Genomic DNA, 17,923 nt, shown 5'->3' with positions numbered 1-17,923 from the left:
GAAAAAAACCAAATAAGCTCAGATCTATTAAGAGCTTAGATAGGATTCCATCAAAAATCCCAAGCTTTTCAAAAATTGAAAACATCCTGGGGAAAAAACTAATATTTTTTTTACATAGTTAGCAAAGGAAGTACATAGATGTGTCCATGAAATCAGCAAAGAACTGAGCTGGAATAGTGGGAGTCTTTAGTCTTTTAGCAAAAGCAGTTTCTTCCTTTTGTGTAATTAGTATCGTGTGATGTACTCAGTTATTAAGCTTTCCGAGACATGGCTAACTAAAATAAGACTGCAGCCATAACGTTTGGGAAGATCCATTTATAATGAGCACAAACTACATCTTTGCTTTCCATTACAGATGATAAATCCAGACTTGTCAGACTGGACCATCTGGCTTCCAAGGAGGATTGAAAGAAAGGGCTTTCCCCAAAGCTGATGCTATTCTGCCCTTCAGTGCCCACAGCTGGTGGCTGTGCTGACTTCATTTCAGCTACCTTTTTCCTTTGGAGCTGGTAGGTGCAATCTGTCTCCTCATTTTACCGACCTCGGAAAGATGGAAGGCTGAGTCAACCTTGAGCCAGTCAGGATCCAACTCCTGGCAGAGAGCAGTTAGCCTGCAATGCTGCATTCTAACCATTGCACCACAATTGAGCATTGGAATAAGTTTTCCTGAAATTTTTGGCTGGGTTCACACACAATACCATCAATCCTAAATTAGCAAAATTGGTATCTTTGTGTAAGGTACTATGCTGCAACCAAATACATTTACAGCTGGTTCACACAACCTGTTTTGACAATAGCTGGACTTGGTGACTGGTGGATCCACAAACTCTTCGACCCCATTTCGGCTGCTGCTAGCAGACGATGTGACCATGGCCTTGGAAGGTTGCTAAGAAATACTTTATGCAAAGAAACATACAACCTAACTTGCTATTTTAATGCTGCCAAAATACTCCAAGAGACTATTCTTTCTCAAGCTCTTGATTCAATCTCCCTACATATAGTAGTAGTCAACTAATTTTATTTCTGCCTTTTCCTCTTTGACACACATCATCTTCCGCTTGGACTTCCAAGCCTCCTTCTTGTCTCTTTTATCCAATATACAATAGAGGTCATTCCCCCACCCCTTTCCGCCCATGAAAAGCATCACACATTCTCTAAAAAAAAAAGTCAAGACGGGACTAGGAACAAGCAGTGCAGGCATCAAAGTAAATCAGAATGGGAGATAGCTGTTTAGAAGCGAAGGCATGGAAGGATGAAGTGGGAGGGGGGCCCCTCAGGAGCAGTTCCCAGTCCTAACAGGGAAGTCTGGTCCCATAAGTACCAGATTTTATACAGAATTGACTGTATAAAATCAGTCAATTCTTCTAAGGAAGGACTTAGAAAGTAGCCCTGTGAAGACGGGGAGCGAGGAGGAAGCAAATAATACACAAGGCAAAGACATAGAGGAGGAAGAGAGTAATGCTGGCAACCTGAGTCAGAGGAGCATGAAGGGTGGGCAAGGTCTGCCATTTTGCTATCCACCCCAAAGAAGACTTGCTCCAGCCCCCTCCTTACCGGAAAGGCTGAAGCCGGACTCGTGGAGGTCCCTCATGCCCCCATGTCTTGTGACCGGCCGAGTGGGGGTGTCTGCAAGTGGTGTCCCCGTCTCTTTTTTCCCAGCGTGCACAATCATGGCTACGTCCCCCAGATATGGGGTGCGGTCCACGCCTTTAAGCTTTAAGCTCTAATTAAAAAAAAATACACAAAATAAAAGTCAGCTTTGGCCCTCCCCAAAATACTATCTGTGGAAACTCATAATCTTTGGAGAGCCAGGCCGTAAGGAGTTAAGTAGCCTAGTGGGAGAAATCCAGATTAATCTTTTGGAGTGGATAGTGGGGTTAAGACAAGTGTGAGCAAATGGCCCAGCCAGGCCCTCTTTGGCTGGATGAATGTTAGAAGCCAGCTGCCTTTGGCCAGGATCTGACTTAGTCAGCTGGATCTTGCACATGCCTGATAGGTTTTGGGATGGGTTTCACTTGGAGAGGACATTCTGCTGAGTTGAAGGAAACAAGCACTACCATGATGACAGGATCTACGCTAGCTTCCTCTGACATATTTTTTCTTTAAGATCCCTCACTTTTACCTGGGTTTTATCTTATTTTTATTTATGAAGAAAATTTATATGGCCGCCCAATTCACAGTACTTCGGGCAGCTTATAGAAGCACAAAATTAATTGAAGCCCATCCCTCTGGTGATAACAATCAATTGACAATAATTATTTTCCGAAATAAACATCTCTTATTCCCGATATACCGTATTTTTCAGAGTATAAGATGCACCTTTTCCCCCCAAAAGAGAGGGTGAATATCTGGTTGCGTCTCATACACTGAATGCAGCATTTTTGGCCTCCCGAAACCCCGCCTTCTTCACCAAAATGGCAGTGCATAACCTTTAGGAGGCTTCCAGAGTACTCCTGGGGGCTTTACAGGGCTTCCAGAGTATTCCTGGGAACTGGGGAGGGCAAAAACGAGCAACAAACGTGCCGTTTTTTGCTCATTTTTGCCCTCCTCAGCTCCCAGGAGTACTCTGGAAGCCTCCTAAAGGCTATGCACTGCCATTTTGGTGCCCCTGGGAGCATTTCACAGGCCTCTCAAACTCTGCATGCCCCATTTTTCACAAAAAATGAGGCATGCAGAGGGTTTGGGAGGCCTGCAGAATGCAAACACTTTTTAAAAATTCACCTCTTCAAAATCTTGGTGCGTCTTATACTCCAGTGCATCTTAATACTCCAAAAAATATGGTATCTCTCCTCACTTCCTCTTCTCTAATTTTATGTGGTGGAAAAAGGGGTGACCAGGAAAAAGAAGGCTGAGAGTTCCCTCTCTTTTCCCTCTCTGTGATCATTTGTTCTGCGTTGCACAGCCTCATCTTTTGGATCTCTTCATTGCATTTCAGAGCACCCGAATTCTGGAAGGGCAGTGGCTTTTAGCTCTGTGTTTGAAGGAGTAGAACCACAGGGCAGGGAACTCTGCCTTCTCACCTGGGCAATCAGAGGGGTTTCAGAAACTCTAATAATGCTTAGAAGCTTGCATCTTATTTGAATAAATACTGATACTGGAACCAAGGGGCACCACACCAATCATGCCCATCTACCCTCTGACCTTCTGAGGATGTAAGTCATCCCTCCCAGTGAAATCTCTTCCTCCTCTTGAATCCTCCTTCTGCTTAGCAAGTACCTAGTGAATTCCCTCTATTTCTATCAACTCACTAACATTAAACTTTAACATTAAACATTAAAATCTAGTCATGGCTAATTTTCTTTTTGTAGGAAGAAGACTATATTTTTTTTAAAATCCCTTGAGGTAATTTTCTGCAGCTGTTCAGAAAATGAGAAACTCCAGTGGGATGCACACAAACCCGTCCCTCCAAATGGTTATTTTCACTCCCATTTTCCTAAAATCAATTACTGTTCCAGAAACCAATATCCATAGTACTTCTCTAAACAGAGCCTTCCTCATTGTGAAGAACTTACTCTGCTCAACCATCTCCGCTTTCCCCCAAACCATTCCTACTTTCCTTAGCAGCGAGAAGTGCTTTGGGTTCTGTTGAATAATTCGCAGATGATTTAGCTACTAATATGTGATGGATTGCAATCTGTAATGTTTATGTGTTATGGATTACTACCAGTGTTAGGGTCAACTTGCCTCCGAGAAGCATTTGTTGGGGGACATGATCTGGTAGATGCAATGATGGGATTCTACCGGTTTAACAACCGGTTCGGTGATCGTGCGCTGCGTGCACATGCAGTTTTGAGAAAAAGTGTCTTTTGGGAGGAAAAAAGCTGAGGTGCAGCAATCCACTCTGCTGTGCGACTCAGCTGAGAAGATAAAGGTGAATTAAGTGCAGAGGCAGGCAAGCAGGCCCACTCCATCATCGGAACGAACCGGTTCGATCCCAGCTGATAATTGGAGCTACCGGTTTGCCCGAACTGGTCCGAACCAGTAGAATCCCACCCCTGAGTAGATGTAACTGCATTTGTGTACTGTTGTGGTCCCCTTGAAGTTATCTGGTTGGCCACTGTGGGAAACTGGATGTTGACCATATAAATTTTTGGCCTAATCATGTGTACATACTGGTCTTTGACCACTGATCCTTTTTAGCATAATAAAAATGCATTTTTATGAGTAATTATATTGCTCCATCGCTATGCCTTTACTGTTCATATATGGCCCTGTTTTGCAACCCTTACCTCATTTTCTCTTACAACTGTTCACTATGCTAAGGGGATAACGGTCCTCAGATCATTTTTGTAATGAGGTCTTTATTCACCGAGCATTTTTCTGTGCCAACTTTTCATATTGTTGCTCTTCTGTCATGCTGAGTGGCTGATTTGCTACCAGACAGGGTGAACTCATGGAAAAGGGATAAGCCAGTGTTTCTCAACTTTGGCGACTTTACGTCCTGTGGACCTTCAACTCCTAGAATTCCCCAGCCAGCTGTGCTGGCTGGGGGATTCTGGGAGTTGAAGTCCATAGGGCTTAAAGTCGCCAAGGTTGAGAAACACTGGGATAAGCAGTACAGGGAAACCCCTCCCAACCCCGACTTAGTCCCATGTCTCCCGCCTGCCTTTTTGCTTGTCCCCTTTGGTACCTTTTCTCGTTGCACCAGTTTCTTGTACACAGAGTCTGGAAAGGAGCGGAGAGGGCAGAACTTCCCGGTGCCTTCAGCACACATAAAGACTCCATTCTCGTAGACGACACGGCCGTGGCTTATAGTAACCAGTGGCACCCCATGGCAGCGCATGTTTTCATACAGGTTCACATCACCACCCTGGACCTGGGTACTGGCTGAGATGGTCCTAGGAAAGAACAAAGAGCAGTGAGATCTGCAGGGAATTGGCAGATGGTAATCTTAGCACTGACAGCATCTGGTCTTTTCCATTTCTAGGATCTCCTAACTCAAAAGAAAAGGGAAGGCTGTCGATCAACCTTAGTTGATTTCAAAGCATGAGGGTAGAACCACTCCAATGCTTAATGATTATAAATCAACGAACAAAGTCAAAATGAGGCCAAAAGGAATTCAAAATAAAATACAATAACTGATCCCAGTAATTTTCTGGAAACTTCTTTTTCCTTTCTAATTTTCCAAAAGTCACATAATCTGAGTTGTTCCTTTCTTTTTTGCTTTCCTGCTTTTCCCCTCCTTTCCTCTAGCCAATTGTACAATAAATCCCATACGGAATAGTATTCAGATTCGTCTTTCTCTTTTAGTTCTTTCGTGAGCCCATCCATCCCTGCACATAGAGCTTACTTCCATTATGATCATGCTGAATATTTCTTTTTTTATTCACAGTCCTTAAATTTAGATTATACTGACTGCTGCAAATTTAGAATAAAGCCCCACTAGATGATATAACAGGACTTAAGTCTAAGTAAATATAACACTTGCAACTTAATCCTATTATTTACTCTTATTTAGATTTATTTATGATATTATTATTTATTTATTTAGATTCAGATTCAGATTTATTTATGAGAATAACATGTAAAACCAATAAATAGTATTAAAGATATCTTTCTTTAACAGCGTTTATTGGTTTTACATGTTATTCTCATGAAAGCCATTGTATACATCTTAATTTAAGGAGCAAACGGTATAACAAATAAATAGATAAATAAATGCAGTATCTACCTGGAAAAAAATAGCCAGCAATTCTGTCAAATGGAGTACCTCAAAGAAGAAACTTCATTTAATGGCTCCATAATCTAGCATCATCATTAATCTAGCCTGACAGTTTTCTGCTTTTTGCAAATAAGCAGCCTGGCCTAACCTATTGAAACATCATCTTTGACACTGGACTAATTCATGTGGAAGAATCACAGGTTTCTGGCTTTATTTTGACTGTTACTGGAATATGGATTAAAATTCCATTCTATCTGCAGCTAAATCCTGGAAACATTAAATGGATTAAACTACTTAGGGATTGTTTTAGAACAAGAAATGCTATACAAAGGTTTTCAGTAAAATAGTTTTAAATTTATGCCATATAGTCGATAGTCTTTTGCTGTGCCAGTCCCCTGTTCTATTGATTGGGGAGTCTTCTCGTCTAGTGATTAGATTGACATAGGATTGGTTTTTGCATTCCGCATAGAAACATCGATTCAAATATTTATGGCATTTGGTCTTACCTAATGCTAAGCTATAAGGTTGCCTTGAGGGCAAATATTCTACCAACAGGCTCTGCCTTTGAGGGGATCAGGTAGCGTTTTTTTCTTGTGGCTTTATGGTTTTGTTATCTAGCAAATAGTATTAAGATCCTGTGCTCACATGACAATGTGATGTGGTAATTAAAGTGCTGGATTGTCACCTGTTAGATTCAGGTGTTAGTCCATTCTCAGCCACAGAAACTTGTTGAGTGACTTCAGACCAGTCACTTTTTTTTCCAGCTAACCCTTCCTCACAAGACTGTTATTGTGGGTGGAAGGGATCAGGAAATGGAGCATTATGTATGCTACCTTGAATTCTTGAATGAAAAGTGGGATATACAGTATATTGGTTAATGAAATTATGGACAGTTTGATCATTTGATCAATATTTAGATACTGTGGTTAAGGTCCTCTGTCCCAATAGCTTACATGGCAGTTAGCAGGACTAGCTACAGGGTCCCAACTATCTATCCATTTATACCCTTGGATAGTTCCAGTGGTATAAATAGAGTTAAGTCAGGGGTTGCAGTCACCTTGGGGTCCCTGGCACAAAGGGCTCCACCTGGATTTTCACTGTTTAAAAAAAAACAATCATGACTGTAGCCTGCTCCAAGGCAACATCTCCCCATACAGCAACCTAAACATCTTATCCTGCACAATGGAAATCCAGCAGTTCTGAAGAACTGGTAGTGGAAATTTTGAATAGTTCAGAGAACTGGTAAATTCCCTCCCCACTCTGGCTGGCCCCAGAGTGGGGGGGGGGGAATGGAGATTAGCTAGAGTCCTAACAAGAAATCTCTGTGCAAATTCCAGATGTGGGACATCCCAACATTAGTCGTGAGAGAAGTCACTAGGTTTGTTCTGATGCCAAGGCTTATACACATAAATCACATTCAGGGAGGAATGGCAGCAGTGAGGGCACTCTCTTGCCAATGGATACTACCAGCAGGTTTAGGGCTGCCAGATCAAGAGTCTGGATGACTGCTAGATAGAGAAAAAGAGAGGTTTGGTGCAGTGATGAAATTCTATTTTTTTTTACTACTGGTTCTGTGGGCGTGGCTTGGTGGCCGTGGCAGGGGAAGGATACTGCAAATTCCTCTCCTCCCAATCCCATCTTCCCCAGTGCTTACTTGGTGGCCTCAGGATCCCACACAACTACATCTGCATCGGCTCCAGGAATGATGCGGCCCTTGCGAGGGTACAGGTTGTAGATCTTGGCAGCATTAGAGCTGGTGATTGCAACAAAGCGGTTCTCATCCATCTTGCCCCCTACCTGCAATGGAGCAGAGTCAGAAGATTCAGTTCCTGCTCAGGGTGAATTTTAGAAATCATAGAGTGGTATTGTTGAAGAATTTGGTTTGGATAAAGGACTATAGTCTGGGGGGGGGGGGGGGGAAGGAAGGAAAATTGGATTGCAGGCACAGAGTATATCTTTACAAGTCATCACCATATACCGGTAGGAACAACAATTTCTTGCTTACTCTCTTATATGAACCATCGCTTATTGTTCATTTGCAATTTAGTTTTTCCTCAAATGCTGAGTTTTCTTTTCTTTTACTAAAGGCCAGCTTTTAATTTGGATGATAAAATGATATGCAAGGGTGCAAGTATAAGGCCACAGAAGCCACTCAGTTGCCTCAGACTGTGAATATGGATGGCAAATAAATTTAATAATAGTAGTAATAGTTACAGGGAACTGCCTTTTCATGAAGATTGTGACCAAAGAACAGATTTGAAAATATCAACCTGACAGCAATTATTCTTATGCCCATTGGGGACAAATGGCTTTGAAGATTGTACTTGTGGTGGAAAGCAGGAAGCCATAGAAGAATGGCCTAGAAACACTAGGTAGGTTTCTGCTATACGATAAGAAATAAATAGCAATTAAATAAAAAAATAAAAAATAGCAATTATTTATTGAATGCATTTGGAATCAGCCAAAACACTCTTGGGTGATTGCCAATAAAAGAAAATATTATTTTCTTTAATAATATTACAAAGAGTATAGTGGTTGCAAAGTACAACTTGGACCACAGAGCTCCCTTCTAATTTTTGGACCAATCATTTTTTCAGCCTGACTACTTCTCAGGTTTGTATTGAAAAAAATTGAAAAGAACCACTTATATAAGCCACTTAAGCTATCAGAGAAAAGGCAGAGTATCAGTGAATGAAGGAATGAATGAAAATATAAACAAAAGCAGTAGCAAATAAATCTAGTAGCAAAAGAAAATCCAATAATAAACACTCAAAATAGCATTATCATTCTTAATAGGTGTTGGCATGTATTCATGATTAAAATTATTTCAACTTTCAGTAATGTATGAAAGCACCTCAGACACATAGAAGATACCTTTTTCATATGGTAATTGGCTGCCTGCTCAACTAACAGAAAGAAAAGAAAGCAATGTACGGTAATTATCCTGTACAGGCTTCTTTTGAACACAGAGAATTTCCTTGGGAAACCGAAGCACAAGATAACAGCACCTGATTATTCTTCATTTCCTGGAGTAACTCCCATTCACAACTCAATGTATTTTTTCCCCCTTAAATTAGAGAACAGGAATTTAGCCATTGCCTACTCTATTTACAAAGCAACTTATCTGCTCTAAGAGTGAAGCAACCAGAGCTTGCCAACTGAGAGCCCTTGGGAGGAATATATTATCAAGATAAAAATGGAGGCTGAGCATTAAATATATGTGTGTAGCTGCAACTAAGGCCCACAAAAAAAAACCACTCCAGAGAGGGAGAATGGAGTAAGAAACAATTTCAGGAAGCATAGAAAGAGAGGGAGAGAGTCATTTGAGCAACACAATTGCAACACAAATCAGATCTGGAGAAGTTCCAGAAAAAGAATGAAATAAATCCTTACCAAAGCCATATAGAATCTTAGAGGACCTGTGTGCAAAAATCTAACAAATTTATTAGCGTTCTAACAAATACTTCAACTTTTCTCCTTTAGGACTCTTGGTCTCCAGGACATTTTCACTTCCAGTTCTATAAGGAAGAATGTATATTGCAAGTTAACTGTCATAGATCTTAAAGATGACCATAAAACCACAAAATATGCTGTGATTTTTGAAAATGTGAAGTCCTAGGAAGGTATATTCACATAATGGTCCAAAGGCTACGGTTTAGCTTCAGAGATACTTTCTATGGAAGATATTCCACAATAAGAGGGCCACAACGAAAATGGCTCTTTTTCACACCTCGGGTAACTGCATCTCTTTGGGATAAGCCATTCAGAAAATGAGCTTGAGTTGATAAGCAATGACAGGACTGTGAAACCGAAATACCAGATTGTTACTGCGTAAACAGGATAAATAATCTACCTCACAATCCAGCTTTCTCCCACATGATAACCAAAAAGGCTATGGCTACTGAGCTGAGGGAGGGCTGTCTTGCTCATTGAAAAGCTTGCAAGCCACAACTATGCCCCAGAGCTTTTCCAATTAGTTGTGACCTCTATGTCACCACTATCACTGGCTCCGAAAATAGAAATTTCACTATTCATATCTAAACCGTGGTTACCTGGAGACTGAGTATTTGAATAGAAAGAAGAGCCAAGAAATTACAAAAATGAGGAACTGCTTCCTCAACACAGTATCAAGAAAATGGATATTGGGAAATTCAATACAAAAAAAAAAGATCAGTATTCTCTCAGTGTTAAAAATGGATCGAAGTGGGTACAGGTAACTATTGTACAGATCAGTTAGTTTAATTTTTCCCCTGTTAAAAAGCATGAACAGATAGGTATCAGAGATTCAGAAGAACAAGTCCTGATGCAGAAAATCAGCACAGCTTTTGAGAAGCTAACTCTTATTATACTGTTCTGCTCGATTTCTTTCATTAAGTGAATAGATTGGAGCAAACTGATAAGATATTACATATTTGGAATTTTAAAAATCTTTTAAGTTCTTCAACAAAGGCTCCAATGAAAATAACCTGTTGGATAAGAGCACAGGTGTTTTCATCTGGCTAACAAACAGTAAACAGGGCCTAGAAATAATTCTGAAAATAATCTTTCTTCCTAGAAAGATCTATAAAAGGTGCGCTTCAACGAAGTTCAGCATTGGGAATCTGTTTTAGTATTTATTTGGAATTAGGAGTGAACAGAGAAAAGGCAATTTTGTTGATATCACAAGTAATTCAGGATAGAAAAATGATTTAAAAAAAAGAGATCAGAAAGAGCTTCAAAAGGATAAATTCACGTTGGTTTAATGAGCTTTAAAAAGGCCAGTGCAGTTCAGTATAAGTTAGTACAAGGGGGTTGCATACCGAAGGAAAAGCTCACAAGTCTGAATTAGCAAATAGTTACACAAAAAGGTTCTTGGTATCATGTTTTATAGCACACTACAAAGGCCAACATACGGCTGCTGCAAATAAGATGAATTCCTAGGTTAAAATCTCTAGCAAAGGTACTGGAAATAAAACTGAATTATGGCAATGTCCTTATAGGGCTGCATTTAAAGCATTGTCCCATCTGGTCCCTTTAAAATGACATCCAAGACCTGGTACAGAAACAGGCACTGAAAGTGATGAATGGAATAGCTCTGCTAAGAAGGAAAACTGATGGCTTGATTTTTCAAAAGAAGATAGTTAAGAGATACTATATTATATACTTCCGTATTAGAAGCACTGAAGCGCTTGTGTGGTGAAAGGGTCAGTGATATCTACAGTGACATCACTGTTGCCCGGGGATGCCCAGCTGAGGGCTCCTTTCATGTCCCCGTTAAGTTGCCCACCAGTGGTGGGTTTCAAAATTTTTTGGAACCTACTCTGTGGCCTCCTTTGTGGGAGTGGCTTGCCGGCCATGTGACCTGGTGGGAGTGGTTTGCTGGCCATGCGTTCTCTCTCTCTCTCTCTCCTTCCTTCTTTTTGTCTCTCTGTCCCTTTTTTCTTTCATCTCTCTATCACTCTTTTTCTTTCTTTTTTCTTTCTTTCTTTTCTTTCTTTCTTTCTTTCTTTCTTTCTTTCTCTTTCTCTCTCTCTCTCTGTGTCAGTCAGTCAGTCAGTCTGTCTGTCTGTGTGTGTGTGTGTGTGTGTGTGTGTGTGTGTGGCAGTGGTGGGTTTCAAAAAATTTTGGAACCTTTTCTGTAGGTGTGACCTGCTTTCCGGGTCCACTGGTGGAACCTCTTCTAACCGGTTCGGTAGATTTGACGAACCGGTTCTACCGAATAGGTGCGAACTGGTAGGAACCCACCTCTGTTGCCCACCAAAGTGGTACCTATCCATCTACTCATGGTTGCCCACTTTCAAACTGCAGGGTTGGCAGGAGCTGGAGTGAATGAGAGCTCACCCCGCCATGCGGCAGCAGCCAGATCCTGAATGCAAGCCTGCCGATCATCAGCCCTGTGTCCTAACCACGCGAGCTACCACGTCCCTGAGTAAGGGATGAATGTGGTAACAATACATAAAATGGATTTTTTCGTGAAAAATGTGGATAGCAATTATTTTTCACAATGTTAAAAACTGGATCATCCACAGACACATAAAATGATAATCCCATGATTTACTCCTGCAGAAATCTTATTTCTGAGATCAGTAAACTCTGCTTCCGGATTACAAAACAGGTCTTCATGTCTCTACCAACTTAGTACACTTCCCTGCTCCTATTTAGGAAACCAGAATAGGCATCCTCCTTTCTTAACAGCCAAATTCTCTTTGACACTATTACTTACCACTCCACGTTCCCAGATGACAGCCATACGGTCCTGTACCCCACTGACTCCATGGGGGATCTTAGTGAAGTCTTCCTTCCCCATTGCCTTCTGTTTAGTGGTGAAAGGGCGGTGATCAGAGGCCACAACATTCACAGTGTCACTGAGGGGAAAGATAAAGGAAGACATACGGTAAGTCCTAAATACTGTTTGTTGTGCTAGTATTTCACCCCAAATTTCACATGAATCGTAGGGTTAAGTGGTCTAAACATTTCATAAATTAATGAATGAATGGTCATAGACTTTCCCTTTCAGATCTGCCCTTCTCTATCCCTTTTAGTTTACGTTGCAATTGATTCTTCAGGTATTACCTAGAGTTAAGTAATACGAAACTTCTTACTTGGCAAGCAAACTCATGAGGTAGGCGGAAGTGTTTGAATCTAGCCGCAAGGGTGGCACTGTGACGTAGGCTGCTGCATGGGACCAGTCTTGGTGATAGTAGTGTAAGCCTGTTAGCGTAGTATGTGCTGTGGTGGTCTCTGCATACACAACCTTCCCTGCAGGTAAGAAAGGGGAGAAACCATTGACCCCCAAAGAGTTAGATTCAAACTTTTTAAAGAGTTCAATACATTAAAGGGTGATAAACAGATGAGGTGAATCATCAGTCTTTATCTAATATTGAATTATCTGCATAGGATGAATAAACCCCTGGGAACGACTTTGAGGAAACTGAGGGTAGGAGATTGGAAGATGAAAATAGCACTCTTTATAGTGCCACATTTAAATATATAGCTACTCAAATGTAGGAAAAGTCTCTGGAACCAGGATTGGTTAAATGGAAAGGTAGGATTCAAAGCCTTCTTTCCAGCTGTTCTAAAATAATAATAAAGTGGAGATCTTTGCACTCAGAATCAGAAGGTGGCTCTCACCTTGCATTTTGGCTGTAGCTATAACATCCCCGGCTGACATGCTAGAAACGTTGACCAGATAGACAGGGCAGTGAGTCTGCCAAGAGGAAAAAGGGGAAAGCATCAGATTGAGCTGCAAACTAGGTTTCACAGTAGAATGTATACAGAAGGATGCAAAGCATTCAATACAATAGCAAATTGGAAGGGACCTTGGAGGTCTTCTAGTCCATTTCCTGCCTAGGCAGGAAACCCTATACTGTTTCAGACAAATGGCTATCCAACATCTTTTTAAAGACTTCCAGTGTTGGGGCATTCACAACTTCTGGAGGCAAGTTGTTCCACTGATTAATTGTTCTAACTGTCAGGAAATTTCTCCTCAGTTCTAAGTTGCTTCTCTCCTTGATTAGTTTCCACCCATTGCTTCTTGTTCTACCCTCAGGTGCCTTGGAAAATAGTTTGACTCCCTCTTCTTTGTGGCAACCCCTGAGATATTGGAACACTGCTATCATGTCTCTCCTAGTCCTTCTTTTCATTAAACTAGACATACCCAGTTCCTGCAACCGTTCTTCGTATGTTTTAGTCTCCAGTCCCCTAATGATCTTTGCTGCTCTTCTCTGCACTTTCTAGAGTCTCCACATCTTTTCTACATCGTGGTGACCAAAACTGAATGCAGTATTTCAAGTTTGGCCTTACCAAGGCATTATAAAGTGGTATTAACACTTCACGTGATCTTGATTCTATCCCTCTGTTTATGTAGTCTAGAACTGTGTTGGCTTTTTTGGTAGCTGCTGCACACTGCTGGCTTATATATAAATGGTTGTCTGCTAGGACTCCAAGATCCCTTTCATAGTTACTACTGTTGAGCAAGGTACCACCTATACTGTACCTGTGCATTTCGTTTTTCTTGCCTAAATGTAGAACCTTACTCTTTTCACCATTGAATTTCATTTTATTAGATAGTGCCCAATGTTCAAGTTTGTCAAGATCCTTCTGTATCTTTAGCCTATCTTCTGGAGTGTTGGCTATTCCTGCCAGTTTGGTGTCATCTGCAAATTTGATGAGTTCCCATTTATTCCCTCATCCAAATCATTGTTGAAGATGTTGAAGAATACTGGGCCCAAAACAGAGCTTTGCAAGGAATTGGATAATGAAAGTAGCCTAAGGGAACTTAGGGCTCAAGTGACCTGTTATAGAGTCAGACCAAGGAATCCACCCCAAAACATTTCCTTGAAAAGAATAAGCTTGTAGTGGATATAAGGGCTCAGCCATTAGCACTAAGGTGGGGTAAATTTGGTTCCCCGGGGAAGAATGGGGGGAGCTGGCTCTTACCCGATTAGCAATGGTGATGACACGATGTGTAGCTTCAGCCTCTAACTGCAATGAGAAAAGGACATGAGACAGTGTAAAATCTAATGCATGCTACTTCTCTGCTATTAGTAGATCAGGTGTGCTTAAAAACCCTACCACATCCCCGTCACTCAAGCAATGTTCAACTATTTTAAAGTAAGCTTGAACAATTGACAGCTTCGTGGTAAGGTGTTCTAATTACAAGAGGCCAATAATAAGACCCTACTGTGCTACAAATAGCAATTAAGTCAGTGAGCAGAGACAATCATATCCTGATCTGTCGACTGGCGAGGGGGATTTTCCCCCCTGTATCCAATCACATAGGTTCATGGGACGAGAGAAGAAGGAGCAATTTCTGACTGGAGGATGCATTAGCGTGTGTACATATACCACATGGCATTTTTACCTCTTCTGGTCGGCTGATCTCAATCCCCTCTGGACCAGTGATGCCCAAATCCAGAGCTTCTCTAGCCCCCTGTACAGAGAATCAGAACAAAAAGTTCAGGATTGAGACAGCAGTGTCCTTTTTCTTCTTCTTGATGCTTTTCATTAGACATTTTGAAACCAACTTCATAATCTGGAATGCTAATGCATGATCTAAAGGTTGTGTGAAGTGTCTCCCACTTCACATTTTCAGTCCGAGTGGTGGTTGAGATGGTGATTCCAATCCATAATTCTTATTATATGTGAAAATAAAAAAAAATGATGATTCTGGATTAATGAGAGTACGACTGCATGGGTAGTGTAAATTGCTTGTGGAAATACATCCAATTGTTCAGAAGACACTAATGATAAGAATGAGAGTATGTGTGGGACAAAGCAAGGCTTTGCAACATTCAGAAAAGGATGATGGAGAAGATGATGTGCCTATCCAAACAACTTGCTTCCTGGAAAAATGGCAACAATGCTTTTAGACTCTCCATATTCATGAAAACAGCAACGCTCACACCCATCTAAGGTGGCATTGTTAGACCCACCCTACCATCCTCCAAAGCAGCTTACCTCAGCCACCAGCTCGCCATTCTCAGCATGAACACGTGCAATAGCTCCAATATCTGTGCAAGCACGGAACACCTGATAGAGCTCACTGTCTCGGAGCATGTACATGTCTTTGTATGTCATGAACATCTGGAACGAGTTGACACCCTTCTCTCGAACCAAAGTTTCCATTTCTGATTTTACCTAAGATACCAGGAGGGATGGGTTTAAGAAAGAATACATCGATCACTATTTGTAATTTTAAAGAAATCCTGCAGACAAAAATACCCTGTCCATCCACTCATGGACAGAAAGGATAGGAGAATACCACATGTCTGAAACTCAGAATTCAAAGTCTCCAGGAATGCCAAATAAAAAGGTGAAAGATCCATGACCACAGGACAGAACCTGCATTTCAAAATTTGCCTTCTTGCCGCCCCACGTTGTACCCTAACCAGCTCATCGCTTGCTCTGAGCAAGAAATTTCATAGCATATTGGTGCATAGTAATTGTGCAAAATCACCCAAACTTTTATCTGTAGAGATTTTCAGTCATCTAGGTCATGATTGTCCCAAAGGTGCTTTTTCAGGAAACAATTGGACTTTCTTATTTCTTCTTTTGAAGACCTTTTCGCTTCTCATCCAAGAAGTGGCTGAAGAAGCTTCTTGGATGAGAAGTGAAATGTCTTCAAAAGAAAAACCAAGAAAGTCCAGTTGCCTCCTGAAAAAACATCTTTGCACCACGCAAACTTTTGTTGCAAGGATAAAATTTTAAGCCTTAGCTCTGCAGTGCTACGTATTTGCATACTAGCTAGACAAGCTCTGTGATAAAGGAAAAGCCATTGTAACTCTTGTTTAGGGGCCCTGAGTCGCAATCTGAATTTTTCAAGAATGTCCTTTCACAGATTCATCTGCTCTGCTTGAACTTGCATTTTTCATAGGATGTTATAAAGTGTCAATCATCAGCACAAAAGGTAGGATATAAAACAAATCGTATAAATTGAGTTACATGTAATTGTATATATATGTATGATATGGTTGTCAATGGTTCACGTGCAGCCCGAATGTCTAAGGGAAAAATATTACATGATATTCTATAATCACAAGCCCTATATCAGCTAGTTACAGCAGTGATGGGTTCCGGGAGCAGCGTCCACCATACTGGTACGGTGGCCCATTTGGCCCACCCTCCCGCCTGTGTTCCTTACCTGTTTTTGAAGCAAACGATCCAATTGTGCACGCATGCACAGCATGCGGTGCTTGCACAACCTCTGCCAAGCAGTTGGGTGTCGCAGGGCAGTGATGTGCGCCTGTGTGCACAGCAAACGTACCTGATGAGGACGCCCAACCCCATGCGCAGCATACCGGTTGCGACGGAAGCCAGAACCCACCACTGAGCTACAGCCTGTTACTTCCTCCTCGGTCACCATCAGAAAAAGGACAAACGATAGCCCAGAAAGTGGTATAAGATGGCTGAGCCAGGCCCGCCATAAGGAACATAGGGACAGTTTTCCTTAGGATGCTCACAAGGTCTTTAAAACAGGAGTCCTGATACTGACAATATTTTTAAACCAACTTAATGAAAGGGAAAACAACGGCACAATTCTGTCTGCAGAATTAAAAGCAGTACAGTAATGAATGAACCCCCCAAATGTATAAATTGAGTAACTATGTATATATGCTATATGTAATTACAGTAATTAAAAAGCCGTTTTGGAGTTACAAATTGAAGCATGAAGTGAATAAAGTGTTTAAATTTTTTCTGCTTATTACTTCACTATTCCAAACTAGTGTTTCTCCATCCATCTCCTTCCAAATGTAAGGTAAAAGGTAAAGGTTCCCTTTGCATGTATGTACTAGTCTTTCCCAACTCTAGGGGGCAGTGCTTATCTCCGTTCCAAAGCCAAAGGGCTAGCGCTGTCCGAAGACATCTCCGTGGTCATGTGGCCGGCATGACTAAATGTCGAAGGTGCACGGAATGTTGTTACCTTCCCACCAAAGTGGTCCCTATTTTTCTACTTGCATTTTTACGTGCTTTTGAACCGCTAAGTTGGCAGAAGCTGGGCCAAGTAACAGGAGCTCACTCCATTACACGGCACTAGGGATTCGAACTGCCAAACTGCCGACTTTTCTGATCAACAAGCCCAGTGTCTTAGCCAGTGAGCCACCGTGTCCTTTTTCTAAATGTACCATACTACAAATCCATTAGAGTTCATGATTCTGGGAGTTGTAGCCCTGGGCTCAACTTGGAGAAAGCTCTTCCAAAGCATGTTTCTTCTTAAGCTTCTAGGACCAGACACAGAGGATAAAACCTCCAGAGAAGAAAATTCAGAGCAGAGTGAAAGAAAAACAGTTCAAGCACAGTGTTGCCAGAAACTGAGGGTGGTAGGAGGTTGGAGAAGAAATGACTGAGCTGCAGAACCCAAACAAAAAAACTACGATATCCTCAATCACCCAACCTGGACACGATGGCCAGCAGATGGATGTATATAATCCATGTTTCAGTAAGCATGGTCTATAGTTCCTGAACAAACTCCAGATGTTTGAGGCTAACCACATACTTTGTAAGAGGAACTGCACAAGGGCCTGAGTTGAAGTAGACTTCAGCATATGACAACATGAGGACAAGAGAAAGGATGGAAACCTGTATGCAACACTGGCAGAAAGCTGGACTGTTGTGCCTTGATGATCATTATCCTTGGTGAACAGGGCAGGGCCACAGTTCAAGCTCAATTTTTGGTAGGATTTGACAGGGTACTGCCAGCTATTTTAGAGGGTCACGTCTTGTCAATTTAGAACAGTTTTCAATGTCATAGTATTAACAAGGTGACCAGACGTCCTGCTTTTG

At 41.5% G+C, this 17,923-nt stretch overlaps 1 protein-coding gene across 1 annotated transcript in view; it reads right to left on the bottom strand.

The window, feature by feature from the left end:
• Nucleotides 1–17,923, bottom strand: part of DPYSL5 (dihydropyrimidinase like 5) — a 39,554-nt gene that overhangs the window by 2,112 nt on the left and 19,519 nt on the right. The window contains exons 3-11 of the mRNA XM_032216346.1: nucleotides 15,101–15,280; nucleotides 14,505–14,573; nucleotides 14,081–14,125; nucleotides 12,773–12,848; nucleotides 12,244–12,400; nucleotides 11,865–12,006; nucleotides 7,317–7,459; nucleotides 4,631–4,838; nucleotides 1,555–1,723 (exon numbers count right to left, since the gene is read on the bottom strand). Of these exons, the coding sequence (XP_032072237.1) occupies nucleotides 1,555–1,723; nucleotides 4,631–4,838; nucleotides 7,317–7,459; nucleotides 11,865–12,006; nucleotides 12,244–12,400; nucleotides 12,773–12,848; nucleotides 14,081–14,125; nucleotides 14,505–14,573; nucleotides 15,101–15,280 (1,189 nt within the window). The remainder of the gene's footprint in view (nucleotides 1–1,554; nucleotides 1,724–4,630; nucleotides 4,839–7,316; nucleotides 7,460–11,864; nucleotides 12,007–12,243; nucleotides 12,401–12,772; nucleotides 12,849–14,080; nucleotides 14,126–14,504; nucleotides 14,574–15,100; nucleotides 15,281–17,923) is intronic.

Source organism: Thamnophis elegans, chromosome 4 (assembly GCF_009769535.1).
Source record: "Thamnophis elegans isolate rThaEle1 chromosome 4, rThaEle1.pri, whole genome shotgun sequence".
Taxonomy (NCBI): domain Eukaryota; kingdom Metazoa; phylum Chordata; class Lepidosauria; order Squamata; family Colubridae; genus Thamnophis; species Thamnophis elegans.
The sequence above is the reverse complement of the archived record's forward strand: the minus strand, read 5'-3'. Positions and strand labels throughout refer to the sequence as shown.